Source organism: Danio rerio, chromosome 25 (genome assembly GCF_049306965.1).
Source record: "Danio rerio strain Tuebingen ecotype United States chromosome 25, GRCz12tu, whole genome shotgun sequence".
Taxonomy (NCBI): domain Eukaryota; kingdom Metazoa; phylum Chordata; class Actinopteri; order Cypriniformes; family Danionidae; genus Danio; species Danio rerio.
In genome coordinates, this window is record NC_133200.1 from 35,498,705 (window position 1) to 35,517,500 (window position 18,796).

General features: G+C 36.5%; 2 protein-coding genes across 4 annotated transcripts in view; one reads left to right on the forward strand and one right to left on the reverse strand.

Annotated features, from left to right (window-relative positions):
• Nucleotides 1-10,444, forward strand: part of etfa (electron transfer flavoprotein subunit alpha) — a 316,751-nt gene extending 306,307 nt beyond the window's left edge. Inside the window, exon 8 of the transcript XR_012399773.1 lies at nucleotides 10,388-10,444. The gene's annotated coding sequence lies outside the window, so the exon portion shown is untranslated. The remainder of the gene's footprint in view (nucleotides 1-10,387) is intronic.
• The window catches only part of tln2b (talin 2b), a 259,338-nt gene that overhangs the window by 41,517 nt on the left and 199,025 nt on the right, over nucleotides 1-18,796 (reverse strand). For all 3 annotated transcript variants that reach the window (XM_073943362.1, XM_073943364.1, XM_073943361.1), the window contains exons 37-41: nucleotides 17,229-17,410; nucleotides 6,309-6,441; nucleotides 3,225-3,326; nucleotides 684-854; nucleotides 209-355 (exon numbers count right to left, since the gene is read on the reverse strand). In XM_073943362.1, the coding sequence (XP_073799463.1) occupies nucleotides 209-355; nucleotides 684-854; nucleotides 3,225-3,326; nucleotides 6,309-6,441; nucleotides 17,229-17,410 (735 nt within the window). The remainder of the gene's footprint in view (nucleotides 1-208; nucleotides 356-683; nucleotides 855-3,224; nucleotides 3,327-6,308; nucleotides 6,442-17,228; nucleotides 17,411-18,796) is intronic.

Here is an 18,796-nt window from a genome sequence, read left to right on the forward strand (position 1 = left end):
TATATATATATATATATATATATATATATATATATATGGATGCTTACAAACATTTAAAAAAATCATAAATATGATATATAATTGTCATCTTGTGCTTGATATTTGCAATATATATATATATATATATATATATATATATATATATATATATATATATATATATATATATATATATATATATATATATATATAGATTAGAGTCACTCACCCGTCCAATGGACTCAGCGATGGACTCCACCATGCCGCCCACCATCCCGCCCTCACTAGCCGCTTCATTCAGGGTCACCATGATGTCATCGACTGCCTCCTTCATCAGCTGGGCCGCTTCGGAAATGGCATCATGAGTGTGCGTCGCCTAAAACAAGAAAGAGAACATTAATGGATGTTAACGATCATTATTGTGGATGCTAATAAATTTATGGCTATATTTATAGTTATCGTGCTTGACGTGAACTTCCAGCTCAAAATACCCCTCAAATAACGTTTTATAACTCTTTGAAGCTGCCCCTCGTAGGGTTTGATTATAATTGTGCCATATTTGGTGACAGTCGTTTTAAATTCAAATCAGATCTTTCAAAAGAGGGCGGAGCTACAAATGCCTATATGTCAGCAAAAGGGCCAGTGTTAGTGCTTGTTCTGTGAATATGCAACATAAATAGTTTATGTAATGTCATGTGTCGTACCTTTGGGTTTCCTCCGCCCTCTTTGGCAGCATACAGCATCTGTAGAGCAGACTCAAACAGCGTTTTGGTTTGGTCCAGTATGTTCATCTGCTGCTGGTGGTCCGCGTGTTTAGACGCCAGTCCTACTGACGCCACAATCACCGGCTCGAAGTAGCTGGCTAACTGAGTCACCTGCAGAAAAAAAGGGGATTTTGTAAATATCTGGCACTCAAACATACTGTTTCCTGTGTATATTTCTGACAAGAGTGATGTGTTGAGGGAACTGATATGACTGCTTTGTTTTTCAGCTATTTATTTGACAGACAAGCTTGCAAACACTTTAGGCGGGAGGCATTAATCTAGGTCCAAACAAACAAAACTGATTTATTAAAAAAATTGTGATGTGATTTTGTAATCAATTCATGATGTTTATTCCGCATATTCAAGTGTGATTCACACTAAAAATATGTAATATATGGACATATGAAGAAAATAAAGGTTATTGATGCAGGAAAGGTTTGTTTTTGTGTAAATTACCTTCAACATTTAAGCAAAATCAAGTATGTACTGCACTGTTAGGTCCATTTTTGACATTGATGTCTGTGTGAATGCTCTGATATACAGTATTTCTCATACTTTGTTTATGGGTTTAAATATATCTTTGCGGTAGTGTACCCTTTAAATATTTTGATGCCGCCAGGAGTGAGGTCTAGATATGTGCTTTCCAGTGCTCTATTTTCATTCTTAAAAGTCCCATAGACTTGACTGATTTAATATAAGTTGTATAAGATAAGTTGTTCTCTGATATCTACATAGTAGGTATGTGGCTTAGGTAAGTTAATTTTTTCTAGAAAGAGTTTTAAATGCTCACATTTAACCACAACCCATTTAATAACATGCTTTGTTTTGATCATATTTGTCCATATTCATGGCAAATTTCACAATATACACATTAAACTGCCAAATGATACATTTTAACCAACCTTATGTCTTATGGGTGGCACTGAATACATTTTTAATCTGTATATCCTGCATTTTGCATATATATTATAGGGCAATTGAATTTTTTGCATGAACTATACCTTTAAGACCCCACTATTTGTGGTTAATGCTAACACTATTTGAACATATTCATGGAAAATGTCATAATATACACATTAAACTAACAAAAAATACATTAAAAGCAATGTTATGTCGGTGTTCAATGCATTACTAATCTGTATATCCTGCATTTTGCATATAAATTATAGGAAAAGACTAATACTTTGGAAGTCAATGGTTACAGGTTTCCAATGTTCTTCAAAATACATTAAATTGCGTTTAACAGAGGAAAGAAACTCATAAAGGTTTGGAACAAGTAAATGATGACAAAATGACTTTTTATTTTTTTGCATGAACTATCCCTTTAAGATTATGACCCTACTATTTGTGGCTAACACTATTTGACCATTTTCATGGCAAATTTCACAATATACATGCTAAACTAACAAAAAATACATTTCAACCAACCTTATGTCTTATGGGTGGTGCTGAATACATTTTTGTTACAACAACATTGTTGTCATCTCGCTAGGAAACATTGTGGCCCATCAAGTAGTTAAGGTAAATATGTTTTGCCCCAGAAAGAGCTTTATTTACTTATTTAGAACCACAATAATAATAATAATAATAATAATAATAATAATAATAAATATCACAATATACCCGTTAAACTAACAAAAGATAAATTTAAAGTAATAATATGGGTGGTGCTGAATACATTTTTAATCTGTATATCCTGCATTTTGCATTCTGACAATCTGTGCCCCTTTTTTAGTCTCCCTGACTCTCTCATTTTCAAAATAAGAGTCCCACATACATTGTATGTTTAATACAAGCTTGGATAACAATAAAAATAAGGAAAACGATATTGTTGTAATTTCACTAAAAAACATTGTGGCCAATTAAACGCTGCCTGGGGCGTACATATTAAGGCGTGTTTTGTTCAAATTGGGCAGATTTTCACTGGGATTTTACACTCACAGCATTTACATGAGAATTAGGAAACAAAGGCTCATTGTATATCATCTCTATGTACTGAACTCTTATTTTGCATATAAAGTCAAAATTATTAGCCCTCCTGTGAATTTTGTTTTCTTTTTAAATATTTCCCAAATGACAGAGCAAGGAATTTTTCACAGTATTTCCTATAACATTTTTTCTTCTGGAGAAAGTCTTATTTGTTTTATTTCGGCTCGAATAAAAGCAGTTTTAATTTTTTTAAAGAGCATTTTAATTCAATATTATTAGCCCCCTAAAGCAATACTTGTTTTCGATTGTCTACAGAACATCCATACCTATACGAAGATTTGCCTAATTAGCCTAATTAACCTAGTTCAACTTTTAAATTGCACTTTAAGCTGAATACTAATATCTTGAATAATATCTAGTCAAATATTGTGTTGACATCATGGCAAAGATAAAAGTGGCAAAATGATCGATGAATGTTGTTTATCTTTATGCAACAGTGTCTTCATGAGCTTCCTGTGGCATTATTTCCTTTAGAGTACATTGTATTTTTACCTTGTGTCCGAGTTGAGCTGCTTCGCCTCGTGCTGCTGTGGATATGGGGTCGATGAGGTGGCCGATTTCCTGCACGGCAGACGTCAGCAGCTCCTGTAACGCCTGAATTTCATAGCAACACCAGCTTTCAACAATTTGATCCAATGTGATAAACAGCAATGTAAGCAATGCTTGGAGAAAATCCAATCAAAACAGATGTTATTTACATATTCTTAAAGGCACAGTACTGAATTGTAAACCATTACAGGTAGACATTTTTGATTCTATTAGTGGAATAAAAACTACAGTGATACTAAAATGGCATCATACAACAAAGAAACAAAATGATCTTTTTTTACAATCATACTAAAAAAGCTTAGATATACGTTTAATAATGGCCAAAATGAAACAGGGTATATGGTAAATCTGGTATATGGCAAAAAAGGTGGAATAAATTAAATATATCTATTACAATACATTTTAAAGTCAACAAACGGCAATTAAAATGGTAAAGTACTGAAATTATTAAAGATAAATTAAAAACTGAAAAATTATTTACAAAACTTACAAAATAAATACTATAAAAGGTTGCAAATTATTCTGAAATAACTGATTCTTATCAATAAAAACTTCAGAATGAATTAAATGGAAAAAAGTAGATGCCACTTAAAAATAAAACAGATTGTTGTTTTTGAGTTCACTGTAAGTTCAGCATGTAAAGTAAGAACATCACTATAAATATGAATAACTTTGGGCTTGACTATATATTCATAGTCAATTTGTTTAAATATATATAGTCATGTACTTGTTTAAATAGAAACAATGCAGTTTATTTAAAAGGATAGTGCCTGTTTTGAATGTTTATAATTTTAGAGATTCAGTGCTTCGGCAGCCATTAGCCTGTCATACTGAGCAGAGCAAAGATGGCTGACACTCCGCTAAAAGATGGCGACAAAGATGCACAATAACGCTCCATTCACACGGGGCTTCAGCGTCAACGCTTGACTGAAGGCGTGTCTGAAGTTGGGGCTGAAACGATCGTCATAGAAGCATCAGCCAATGAAATTCAGTCAGCAATAGGCCACTGTCTAGCTGGTGTATTTGCATACAGCGATCTGATTGGCTGACGCTTCCTACGGCGCTTGAAAAGTTGAGCTAGTCCCAACTTCTGCAGCGAGCAACATCTCTGAAGTGGTGCCGACGGATCCACAATGCAGTTCGACAACGCCTGACGTCACCTATTCAAAGTGAATGGGAAGCGTTGACGCCGACGCCCCGTGTGAATGGGGCATAAGCCCTTAAAGGAGAACTACAGCATTTTCTCAGCATACATTTCAAACTACAGCTGAACACATTACAGAACAGGTAAGTGACAATCTAAGTTGATCTCTCTCTTTTGTATTTAGTAGTGCTGTATTTATACCATAGCAATCTGGTAGTGTTTGCTTTGCTTTGGCTTTTTCGGGGTTAATTATTGTGATCTCCTGATTGCAACAGAGAAATACCGGGAGATCTCTGTAGACTGATGGCATTTCATGCCGTTCAGCTTTATAATCTTAAAATGTGAGCCAAATTACCTGTTTTGTTATCACTTTAGACATTACGCTAGAGAATCGTTCAAATGCTAGCTCTAAAGCGATGTTTGTGAAGTAGCAACGGTTATTGCTGTTCTGACGTCAGCTGCAGATGTAAATAAATGGTGGAAGAAAGTTCCTTATACTAAAGGGTTTTAAGACTCTCCGTGTTTGATTTTCTTTTTTATACACATGATTATGCCATCGAACTGTTGTATAAACGCAATATTACACTCGTAGCAATGTGATACGGCTGTATACCGGCACTGGTGGGACACTAAAGGCACTCAGCCTGCGGCCTCGAGCCAATGTAAACAACCCAGGCTCATTCTGAAAACGTTTCTGGAGACCGCGAAATATGTCCCGGGAGGTACGTATTTGTGCAGTTTTTGTTTTCGTGAATCCGCGAGAGGCCGCTGTGTGCACTTTTTCATATCTCGAACGTCTCTCGTGAGTGCCGTTCGCGCCCGCGCTGTTCTCGCGTCAACCCACCAGAGGCACTGTCTGACTTACCAAATGATTCACTGCGCGACCGGCCAATCGGCTGACCCACCCTCTGTCTTCCCTGAACACAACCAGTTTTACCGATTGACCCGCCCGCCCGCTCACTTCCCTAAACCCGAGCAACAATTTAGAAAAGCTGTCTAGAAAAAGAAAAGCCCTCGTCTGTTTTTTTTTTTTTTACCACTTTTTCGGATTTTACCACGCTCTCACCCTGTTATGAACTCGTTCGCTTTATTTTTTGGATTATGTTTTTGTCTTGTCTGATTTCTGGAACCGCTCTTCCCCGGACTCGAACCCGGACGCCTTTGTCAACTCCTCCTCTCTGCATCTGAAGTCCGCCGACACACACGATGAGCTGACCGAACAAATTGATTGCGGCAGGAAAGCTCTCCACACGGAAGTAAGCGGTCAGCTGGCAAGCTCGAAAGGGAAGGGCGTCTCACCCCCCCGTAGCGTTCGCTTAAAAAAAAGAAATGCAGCCATACGTACCTCCCGGGACGTATTTCGCGGTCTCCAGAAAACTACGTTTTGAGAATGAGCTTGGGTTGATCGTAAACCACCCAGCAGTGCCAATATACAGCCATATTGCACTGCTACTTGTGTGATATTGCTTCTATAAATCTAATGAATATTATAAATAATATAAATTTAATCTAGCATGTTTTAAACAAATATTATTTAGATGCTCTCACGTGTGACGTGACAAACTGTTGTTTAAATATTTAAATAAAATCTTCAACAAATTAAATAGTTTCCTTAAAAATGTTTGTTACGATGAAAAGTTTCACGTTTTTTAATAAATAGACTGATAACTTTATTAATTTGTATTAATTTAATCAGTACATTCCTTTTTATTTATATTGTTTTTATTTGTTAAGCAGCATTCCAAGTCCTTAATAGATTTATTAATAGATTTATCATCCTTGCCATCACGACGAGCTGTTGCAGACATAAAAGCAACCCTGTTCCAGAGCACCTGTAACGAAAAGAGGGCAGGTACTGACACAGACATGATTTTATTGGTTACCTCCAGGGAAATGTCATCTCTGCGTGGCAAACTCTGACCCACGGCAGCAAGAGAGACTTGCTCGATGTCCCTGATGCTCTTATTGATGCTGTCGATGGACTGGTCACACTCCCGCTGCCCAGGAGCCTTGTCCCTGTCACAACAGCACAGAATGGGTTACTAGGTTTTGTTCTCCTACATTAGATTTACATCCACTCAAGGTTAAAAAATATTTATTTCGTCATAATGTACACTGCTGCATCAGCTCTTTTCATCCAACATCTTAAAAAAACCCACATCGCTAAACCCCAAAGGCAACTCTACTCTGATTGGTCAGTTAATTTGCTATTGTGAATGGTTGATCACTTACAGTCTGTTAGAAACCAAATGGCTATTACTATATCCTAATTTCAGCTCTTCCACAGCAGTTCCTAATGGTGTTATGAACATTAATAACAGTGAGTGGTAAATATGGTTTGTCAGATAATTCTGGAAATTATCACAAGGTATCAGATTACCATCAATAACTGTGAGGATCTGAAAGTTTTATATATTTTAAAGGGGACCTTTTATGCAAAAATCACTTTCACAGGGGGTTTAAACAGAGATGTGTGGCAGCAGTCTGTAAACCTAACCAGCTTCTAATGGTAAAAATGTAATAATTAAATTTTTTCATAATCACATTTGATAAAAACAGCCTCTCGCTCACTCTAAAAACACTCTCTGATTGACATTGTCCCTATGCAAGTATGATCAGGTGGGGGTGAGGGGGGGTTTTGCCCACCAGTGACAATCTCTCCCTCATTAGCATAGACGTTAGTCCTGATATGAATCTACCACTATGCTGACACACAAGCACTTGTAGCTCCGCCCAATTTTGAAAATAGCACAATCTCATTTGAATTTAAAGCGACAGTCACCAAAACGTTTAAAATTAGACTCAACGCCTAAAAGGGTCAGTTTCAAAGAGTTATAAAACATTATTTTACATCTTCTAAAAAAGGGTTAAAAGGTGCTATATGTAGTGGCAAAACTAGGTAATGCAGTGGTAACACTTTATAATAACTACACACTATTAATCATTTATTAAGCATTAGCAAATAGTGAATTTATTATCTGTTAAGCATTAACTCTACATTAATAAGTGTTAGTAAGCAGTTTATAACTGCAGCTACAAATGCTCCATTCTTGACTTATAAGCACCTATATAATGTGCTTAATAATTGTATTTTCATACTTAGTTAATGATTTATTTTTCATTACTAAATTAACTATCGCATTATTTACAAAGCAGTTGTATTTAAGAGTAGTTGAGGGTTTTCAGGACCATTCAGAATGAGTTAGTAAATGATTAATAAACTATTGAAATCAACATTTATGTCTTATTATTCAGGCATATACTAATAGTTAATTAATATGGTAATAAATGCTTTATTAACTCAACTTCATGCAGTTTTGTGACCTAATCTAAAGTGAGGACTACTCATGCTTTATAAATCCCTTATAAACGACTATTAAAGGCTCAGAATCAAATGAACAATAATCTATGCAATCTTTCTAAAAAGTAAAATTACTGTAAAGTTTAAACATTGCTGAATAACAGGAGTGTCAAAATATGACATCCAACTGGATAAAACAACAACAATATAATAATTTAACTATAATAAGATGCAATGTTTAAACTCTACAATGATTTTATTTTAGATAAGCTTGCAAAGATTTATTTTTCTTTTGAAGCACAGTTTCATTTGTGTATCTGTAAATCAAGAGAAATGAATAATGTCTTTTTTTCCTGTTTAGAATTTAACCGAGCCTTTATTTGTCATTTATAAAGGATTTATAAAGCATGAGTAGTCCTCACTTCAGATTAGGTCACAAAACTGCATGAAGTTGAGTTAATAAAGCATTTACTAACATACATAGTAAACATTAATATATGCCTGAATAATAAGACATATAAATGTTGATTTCAATAGTTTATTAATCATTTACTAACTCATTCTGAATGATCCTAAAAAAACTCAACTACTCTTAAATACAAACAGTTTGTAAATAATGCAATACTTAATTTAGTAATGAAAAATATATCATTAACTGAGTATGAAAATACAATTATTAAGCACATTATATAGGTGCTTATAAGTCAAGAATGGAGCATTTGTAGCTGCAGTTATAAACTGCTTACTAGCACTTATTAATGTAGAGTTAATAATTAACAGATAATGAATTCACTATTTGCTAATGCTTAATAAATGATTTATAGTGTGTAGTTATTATAAAGTGTTACCAATGCGGTTCAAATTGGAACCAATAGGAACGAACGCAACTGTCAAAGTATCAAGCATTAAGCGGAAGTATCAAACATTACACTGTAAGCAGGCCTTAATTTGTGCTAGAACACGCTGGATCCGGAACCTCTGAAATCTAATCCGGCACCTCATTTTACCGATCCCCCTCCTCAAAGCCCTCCTCCCCCGTGTTCACTTTCATTTTCTTCCGCGACTCCCCAACCCTCTTCACTTTTGTCTCTTTTTTCGTCGCCTTTTCCGGGACCTAGCAATTCACAAATTAAACACTGACTGTAAGCTAATAAGCTAATGCACAGGGGGGAAAAAATCTGCATTTTAACATTTTCAAAATACTTAATTCTGTGTGAATTATGAGCCATTTTCCTCATGGAGACCAAAAAAAGTCCCGCAACCCAGTACTGGGAAACACCCATACATTCCTGCATTCACACACACACACACACTCGTACACTAAAATCCAGTTTAGTCCACCCTAATCCCCTACAGCGCATGTCTTTGGACTGTGGGGGATACCGGAGCACCTGGAGAAAACCCAAAGGAACACAAGCGACCTTCTATACCTCTCCCCCAACCTTAACAGGAAACAATCAGAATTTTACTAAATACTTCAGTATGATTTATAAGCATGTTTATCTATGGGGACCTTAACTTTGTCAAAAAGTCCCCACAAGTCTGTGTGCATTCCGGTTTAAGTCCCCGCAGAGATATAGAAACAAGCACACAAATGCAAACACACAGATCTGGCTGCTCTCCAGCTCTGATTGGCTGATCTGGGAGGACAGTGTATGGAGGGCATCCAGACGGGCAGCGAGCCGAGCCGCTGTTCCTGCAACTGCTGAGAGAGTGTTACAGAGGAGAAAGACACCATCAGCCCTTCACGATCAGGTCATCTGAGAGTCTGATCTGTGTTCAGTCTCCTCAATCCACATCCGTCACGCTCTCGACGAAGTGAGAAACCCAGAAAGAGTCACTTACCACAAAACACAACCCACTGACAGACACAGTCCATCATTACAGAGAAAAGCCTTCAAAACAACTCCTCCGAATCTAAATCATTCTTGGCTTCTGGAAGAATGCAGATCTTACACCGTGTCTTAACAATAAGCCATGTGACAAGATTTCAATGATAAGCAATTTGTCTGACAGAAACATTGAAATAGCAGAAGCGCTGAATAGATTCCATACCCAATAGACAGGTTTATAAGCTAATTAATAAATGTTGAATCTCATTAACATTATTGAAAGTACATGCTTAGTGACTGTTATTTGTTAGTTGGTATTGTTTGCTAGTTATTTCATTTTCAAGATTTGCGGTAAACTATCCGCTGGTGCTTTCAGTATGGTTATAAATGATATGTAAAAGGTATTCAAACATACAACGGAAGCAACACCGAATACCGAATAAAGCACATAATCAGTACCTGAAGAGATCATTGTTATAGTAGTTTACGCTGTTGTATGTTGTATGCATCACAGAAATAAAAAAAAAAAACTGTTTGTAAAATAGAAAATCACAGATGATAGGACAAAAAGATGATGATTTTAACACAGAAAAGATAGATCTTATGGCATCTCGCATCATGTGTACTTGGGACACTTGTAGTTTAGTTGGTTGTCTTGGTCTGTTTGGTCAGAACAAAAAATGTAAAAGTTTCTGCATTATATATATTAGCTATATTTCTTCTCGATAGTCTACAGAACAAACCATTGTTATACAATAACTTGCTTTATTCCCCTAACCTGCCTAGTTAACTTAATTAACCTAGTTAAGCCTTTAAATGACACTTTAAGCTGTATAGAAGTGACTTGAAAAATATCTAGTCAATTATTATTTACAGACATCATGGTAAAGATAAAATAAATCGCTTATTAGAAATGAGTTATTAAAACTATTATGTTTAGAAATGTGCTAAAAAGATCTACTCTCGGTTAAACAGAAATTGGGGAAAAAATAAACATGCGGTCTAATAATTTAGGGGGGCTAATAATTCTGACTTCAACAATATAAAATATTAGGTGGGCATAGATTATTATTTTATATTTAGATTGTAAAAAAAAAAAAAAAAAAAAGTATATAATACTTTTATAACTCATAATACTTTAATTAACTCATCTCTAATAACTGATTTCTTTTTTTTTTCTTTATTATATTTGCCATGATGACAATAAATAATATTTGACTAGATATTTTTCAAGACACTTCTACACAGCTTAAAGTGTTAGTTAGGTTAACTAGGCAGGTTAGGGTAATTAGGCAGGTTATTGTAAAACGATGGTTTGTTCTGTAGACTATTGAAAAAATATATAGTTTAAAGGGGCTTATAATATTGACCTTAAAACGTTTTTATTCTAGTCAAAATAAAACAAATAAGACTTTCTCCAGAAGAAAAAACATTATCAGAGATACTGTTATAAATTTCTTTGCTCTGTTAAACATTATTTGGGAAATATTTAAAAATGTAAAAGTGATTCAAAATAAATTAAAACAATTCTGACTTTAACTGTATATATAAAGATAATCTGTTCTCCCTAATTGCTTTTTCATTATGTTACTATAATACGTCCCCTATATTAATTATTATAATATCTGCAGTACTTCTTCTATATACATTTTTTAAACAGGGAATTCCCTGATTCACATTTCACTAGTTGTTGGCGATTTAACATCCCTAACGCATGAGTATGTTTGCTTCATTACAGCTGCAGGGGGAGATTTGCTAAGAGAAGGCGAGTGTGTGCAAACTGAACAGCTGCTACAGCTAATAACATTTGCTCTTGAGTTATCAAATGAACAAGTTTGAATTAAACCTGCGTTGTTTTTATTTAACACCTGATGGCCGATGCTGCTTCAGGCTAAAACATACAAATGCACTTATTGTAGGAACATTTGAGGATAATGAGCTTTTAAAAATGTTCGCCTTGATTGTAGGTCATTGCATAAGTTGTCAGGGACGCAGTGACTGCAACAACATAAAGAAACAACATTTGCATGTCTAATTATAAGCGATGATTACTCCGCTTTGGTAATTAAAATGCTGTTCATATGAGTATCTGCTAACTGTTTACAAACAGCACACATGTAATAGACAGACAATTAGCTTAACATTCAGATGAAATCAGTACTATCCCTCTCCCCTTTTTCCCCATTTCTGTTTAACATAGAGAAGATTTTTTTCAACGCATTTCTAAACTGTTTTAATAACTCATTTCTAATAACTTATTTCTTTTATCTTTGCCATGATGACAGTAAATAATATTTCACTAGATGTTTTTTAAGATGCTAAAGTGACATTTGAAGGCTTAAATAGGTTAATTAGGGCAAGTTATGCCCTGTTTATGTCCAAAGGCGCAGGGCGCAAATGCTTTCAGGGTGTGTCAGAATCCACTTTTGCTAATTTAAGGATGGAAAACATCTAACAGGGTTGAGCTTATTCTCTTAATGAGTTATAGGTGTGTTTTGAGAATACACCAATTAGAGTCTCATCTCCCATTCCCTTTCAGAGTCAGCTGCGTCGCGCCATGAGCGCATTTGCTATTTACATGGCGGACTTTAGAAGTGGGAAAACTGAACGCTTCACTTGCGAGAAAACAGTTAAACAGAGCATCTGCAGCGCGAGAATGAGCCTCCTCACTCTTTACTTTCACTTTCACTCTCGTGGATAGGGAAACTTGTTGTACTCACAGACATCCATTAGCCTATACATAATTAATTTTGTTTGTTAGGCACAAAGATTTGTTTTAAAACTATTTCTAAATTCAGTTCTAATTTCCAGCAAACGAATAAATGAACAATAATAACGAAGTGTGCTCAATTTCCAAATACACTTGGTGTGCCCCATATGGTCTAAAACCTGACAGGTGGACAAATGTAAGCTTGTTTTTAATAAAACAAATTTAAATATGCATATAATAAATAATACTGCTAATAATAATAACATTATACAAAAGCAAATTGTTATGAATAAACTCAAAAAGCCCCCCCGAGATGAAGAAGGCATGGAGTGGGTGGTTTTTACATTTATGTATGCTAGAAAGTAATATTTTTTGTAATTTTTAAAACATATGTAAAGATATTAGCGTATTGCTGTACATCCTGTGTGTATTAAGCAGTGTGTAAGCGAGGCGCACAACTATCGCGCTCTGCACTACACAATCGACCGGCTTTGTTCTGGTCTATTGAACTGTCTATTTAAGTTTTTTTTCAAAATAGCAACGTGCCAGCAATGCGCCTCAACACGCCTCCTTTTTTAGATCAGAACGCCTATGGGCGCACATATGAGCGCAAATGCATTTACTATTTAAACAGCGCGGAGAAAAACATGAAAATGACTCTTGCGCCGAGCTGAAACTAGCAAACAACAATTATGTCGCGCCTTGCGCCGGGTGTATGATAGAGCCCTTAGTTTTAAAACTGTGTTTTAGAATGAAAATGATCCACATCAACCGTTGAGGAGTAACTAGTTACATGCAACAGCATTACATAACTTAATTACAAAATAAATGTAACCGTAATTCGTTACAGTTACTGAAAAAAAATGTTTAATTAATTTACAGTTACTTATGAAAATGTTAAAGATTACAAATGGTGTTACATCTAAATATATTCTTTCAAAATCGGGGTTGTTTGTTGATATGTTGAATGATATTAGTCTGTTGCTTTGCCTGTTTTTGATATGCACAATTAAAGCGATGCTATTCTGGTGCTTTTGATTGGTTTTCAGGTTTGAATTTGCCGCTGAAAGCATCAGGCTACTACAATCAGTCTAAGAGCTGGCACCGTGGCGAGTGATAAAAATGCATTTCATTGCTGGAAATTTAAAACTAATTTCACTCTGAAATCTGAAACAGTTAAGTGCGAAATTTGTTAGCCAGCTGTTAAAATACGTTCAACACCAAAGGCTTTAATGTCAAATTTGAGGAAGCATCTGCAGGTATGTAACCTAGCCTTTCTTTATTTTATAAAAGCAAATGTGTTTCTTTGTTATCGTGAGTGTACAGAAAGAAAAACAGACCCTTTCATTTCCAATGATATATTATGACTCACAAAGTTATCGATTTGTGAAATTCAGGGCACAAACAGACTCCTCTGGCCAAAGGAATTTTATCATATAACAGTGTTGAGCAGTAGCATCGCTACAAGTAGTAGCGCTACTAGCTTAACTACATTTCTTAGTAGCGTGGCGGTAGCATTGCTACTTTATAATTCAAATAGCTTTTTAGTAGCTCACAATTCCAGATCGCGGATCAATAAGTGACGGCACTGACATTCACAGAGCTGTGAGGCCGGTGTCTAGCTGATCAAAGTAAATCTTTATGATGGCGAGAATTGTGATTTCTTCTTCCTGTTTTTCAGTAGTCGACAACAAACTTTTTGGTGCGTTACGGTCACCTCTCGCTCTGGCCGGTGACGTCGCCAACCAATTAGGCTATGAATTTGCTTGATGGAAAGATAGACGAGGTCTATATATATATATATATATATATATATATATATATATATATATATATATATATATATATATTAGGGATGTAACAATATTGTAAATACCGTCATACAGCAATAGTAGTTTTTTTCAAGATTACTGTAGGCGCATGACGCAATAAAACTATATTTCTGAGAAAAGTTGAAGATGAAGCAAACGAAGTGAAGCAAACGGGAGGTAGCGGGAACTACAATTCCCATCCGCCTAGGCGTGGCCATCATTCTTTGCAGTCTGTTGTCACTACAGATCCAGTAATGCGGAAATGGAGTGTGCTGCTAGTAGCGGGGAAGAAAAAGAGCTGGAAATGATCGAACCTAAAGCGGGATTTAAATCGGATGTGTGGAAGAATTTCGGTTTCTTTCTAAAAACATACGAAAAAGTAGAAAAGGTGACAGACGAAGAAAAAAACAATATGCAGGCACTGCCAGACTGTGGTGAAATATAAGTTGGGGAATACGACTAATAACAGTCATGGGGACTGCAGAACACAGCACACTTGTTAGATTGATGCAGACATTGACTTGTACCGCAAAGAGACCTCTATCTCACTCATGGCTTGTCCTCTCAAATGGTGGAAAGACAATGCACAGCGTTACCCACTGCTGTCAACCTTGGCTAAATCATCTCTCTGTCCCAGAAACCTCAGTCCCAAATGAGAGGTTTTTTTTCTGTTGCAGGGGACATGCCCAGAGATCCCAGCTTTTACCAGATTATAGTTATATGATAATTTTCCTTTAAAAACCCATCTCTATCTAAGTGAGTGAGTGATTAAATGTTGAATGTGATGAGTTTTCAACAATACTAAATTGAAACTTTATTATTTTTTTAATGGTTTAATTGTTTTTTGTTATTAAAATTAAAAAATTGAAGTTCCTGTTTCGAAACTCACAGATAGATGGCTAATTTGAATGTCATTGATATGTTCAGTGCTAAGGTAACTAAACAAAACACTTGTATTCTTGCTACCCAAATCAAACACACCTGAACCAATTAATTAGGACCTGAACACCACGTGATAATTACAGGCAGGTGTGTTTGATATGGGTTGCAACTGAAATCTGCAGGAAGGTGGCTCTCCAGAAACAAGGTTGGCCACCCCTGACCTAGCGCTTCGGAAAAGATCTCCGTCCACACGACAGTATACCACTAAAAACACACATGACCATACACACCCTGGCATGCTCCAGGAGCTCCTTTAAGGGCCTACTCACACTATGCCATCCGTACCGTGCCCAGGCCCGTTTCCCGGATCGTTTGAGAAGTGTGAGTGCGCTGAATCGCGCTCAAGCACGGTTCACTTGGCCGGCCCTGGCCCGGTTGGAAGAGGTGTGCCTGAGCGCGGTACACTTGGGCTTTGGCGCGGTACGCTTGTGTGTGAGCGCGAAACGCACCAAAGCCCGAAACCGAAAGCGAGACGTGACTTTTAAGGGACTGTTTGATATGGATTTATTAATCATTCTTACTGTTCAGTGATCGCAAACTGCCGTAGTTTATTAAAGACGCAAACTCCTCACAGCACGCCAGCTGCGCGCCTTCAGCAGACCTCCTCATTCCTGCAGCACGAGAGCTTTGATTGTTTATGAGCGCCAAAAGTGGCGGATCTGTTCGGTAAAATATCTGACTGCGTGTCACGGCATCCCTAAGGACTGTTTGGCGAAATATTTGACTGCATGTCACTGCATAACAAACGACTGAAAGGATATAACTAGAGAACTCTCCACTGTGCTGCTGAGTGAGAGAGCGTATGGCAAGCCGTTTTAACATTTAAACCTTGTTCTGACTATCCATAAATATATTTAGAGATATAATTATATATTTTGACATAATTATATATTTTGACAAGTCATTATTATAATTCGACTTGTCAGAATGTAAAATTGGAGATATCTGCAATTACAATTGTACTAGTACGAAATCAGATTGGAGATATCTGCAAATATATTATGACTAGTCATATTCCTCCATTGACTTCCATTGAAAAATATTAGCAGATATCTCTGAGTTTTGACTCGTCAAAAATCCAATTCAAGATATCTACAACTGTAATTCGACTATTAGTAAATTAATTAGAGATATCTTCAAATATATTTGTAAATATCTCTAAATATTACGAATTAAAGACATCTCCAAATGTATGACTAGTAAAAACTCAGTTAGAGATATCTCTAATTACAATTGTGACTAGTCAAAACTCATTTAGAGATATCTGCAAATATTTTTCAATGGAAGTCAATGGAGAAATATGACTAGTCATAATATATTTGCAGATATCTCCAATCTGATTTCGTACTAGTACAATTGCAATTGCAGATATCTCTAATTGTTATTCTGACTAGTCGAATTATAATTATGACTAGTCAAAATATAATTAGAGATATCTCTAAATATATTTATGGAGTCAGAACAAAGATTTAAATGCTAAAATGGCTTGCCATAGAGAGCCATCGCAGCAGCGATGACGTAAGCGTGCCGAGGCCCGATATGGTGTGAGCGCGGGCCGTCGGGGGAGACGGGAGGGGGGACAAGCGTGCTTTGGCCCGGTTCGAGGCAACTGTACCTAGTGTGAGTACGGCCTAAGTCAGCGGGTGCTTTGAGCGCACCTACCCAGATGAGAGCTGTGTTGTGATCTCAATCCAATAGAGCACCTTTGGGATGTGGTGGAACGGGAGATTCACATCATGGATGTGCAGCCGACAAATCTGCAGCAACTGTGTGATGCTATCCTGTCAATATGGAGCAAAATCTCTGAGGAATATTTCCAATACCTTGTTGAATCTATGCCACGGAGGATTAAGGCAGTTCTGAAGGCAAAAGAAGGTACAACCCAGTACTAGGTAAGGTGTACCTAATATAGTGGCCGGTGAGTGTATACTGTTTAACCACAAAATCTTGCATTCCAGAAATAGTTTTAATAAAGTTGTTTTTTTAGGATAAAAAGTATATATAATTTTGTCATTTAAAAAAAAAAAAAAACAAGTGTTTGTTTTACTAGGTAAGACCCTTATTCTTCAACTGAGATCATTTAGAGCCATTTTAAAAATACATTTTGGAAGTTGTTGAAGTCCACTGTGTGGATGAAAATCCTGCATGTTTTCTTCAAAGTGGTTTTAGTGGTGAGATGAAATGTATTTTTTTGTTGTTTCACAGACCTGATGGATGTGATGAGGCTCTTGATGGAGTCCGACACGGTGCGTGAGTGTCCTGCCAGGATGGACCAGGTGGGCGGGTCTTTGGGGTTGATGATGAGCGAGCGGGCGGTCTCTAAGAGGTGGGTGGAGCTGTCCAACATTGAGCGAGCAGAGCGAACGATTGGCTCCTGCGCTGCTGAACCCTGCGATTGCACAGAGATACACGTCAGCTTACAAACTGATTATTTAGTTTGCTTTCAATACGCACACACAAATACATAAGCTGTCACTGAATTTTTCTTGCATGAATTAATAAAAAAATTGGATCTTAAAAACATCCAAAACCCCATATTTGAAAAACTAAATCAAGCTCCCAGAAATTGACTAGAGTGATAAAATTGTCAAGGACGTGTGTTTGCAAAACTACACACTCACTGACCTTTTAGACTTCCTGTGAGGAAGTCCAGTGTCAAACAGTCAGAGAGCGGACAGAAACCACTTTGTTTTGGCACAACATTACAGCCAGTATTTCAAAGGCAGAGGAGTCACCTACTTATTCATGCAGAGAGTGTGGGCACATCTGACCATATTTCACATACAAAGAAAGATAGCGCATGCGAACTGAATTCACCATGTGTGCAGATGCTAAACTTATACCTCCAATACGTGCATGCTTCCTCCAATGAAACTAAATAAATAACTATAACCCGGCTTGTGCTTTCATTCTAGACGATATTGTCAGTTCCAAACAAATTAACCACACACACACACATACAGTATAGGCACAATAAATACTAAATAAAAACGGAGGTATTAGGTATGTCATCCCGTTGTGGCTTGTCTACGCATGAATGCTGGCAAACTCAACGACTCACTCAAAGATCCAGCCATTTATATAACTGCTGAATGAGTCAGCGTTTTAGAACGAATCAGTTGAGTAAACAATTCAACGACTCACTTATCAAGACTAGTTTTGTTCCAGAAACGATCATTGTTTTTAAACAAGACAATTAAATAAACGATTCAATGACTCACTCAATGCTCATATGTGTACTATTTTTGCTTATAAATCAATCAGTGTTTGAACAAATACACAAAAACGCAACTTTACAAGATATTTCCATTATGGTATGCTATAAAAAATGTGATCTGGCTCAAAAAGACAGCTATTTTTTTTATTACCTGAATGAGTCAGCGTTTTAGAACGAATCAGTTGAGTACACAATTCAAAAGCTGCGTCCCAAATCGCATACTTATGCACTATTCTACGCCATTTTGTAGTATAAATAGTGTAAGTAGTGCGTTCACACTGAAAACACTAAAAATAATAAGAGCACTTTAATTACCCGGATGATGCACTCATTCAGCCGCTGAAATGAAGTGTGTAATGATGGACACTTCACGCACTCAACGACTGCAGGTTTGCTTACGTAGCGGAAGGGGCGGAGCTATCGGACGCACATGTTGAATAACTTTATTTATTTTGGATGGTGAAAGCAAAATTCTCCTACGAGAGTGATTATAGCGCCTCCCGATGGTGAATGCGGCAATACTCACGGCAGGTTTTATTTGATAGTTTGGGTCATTTA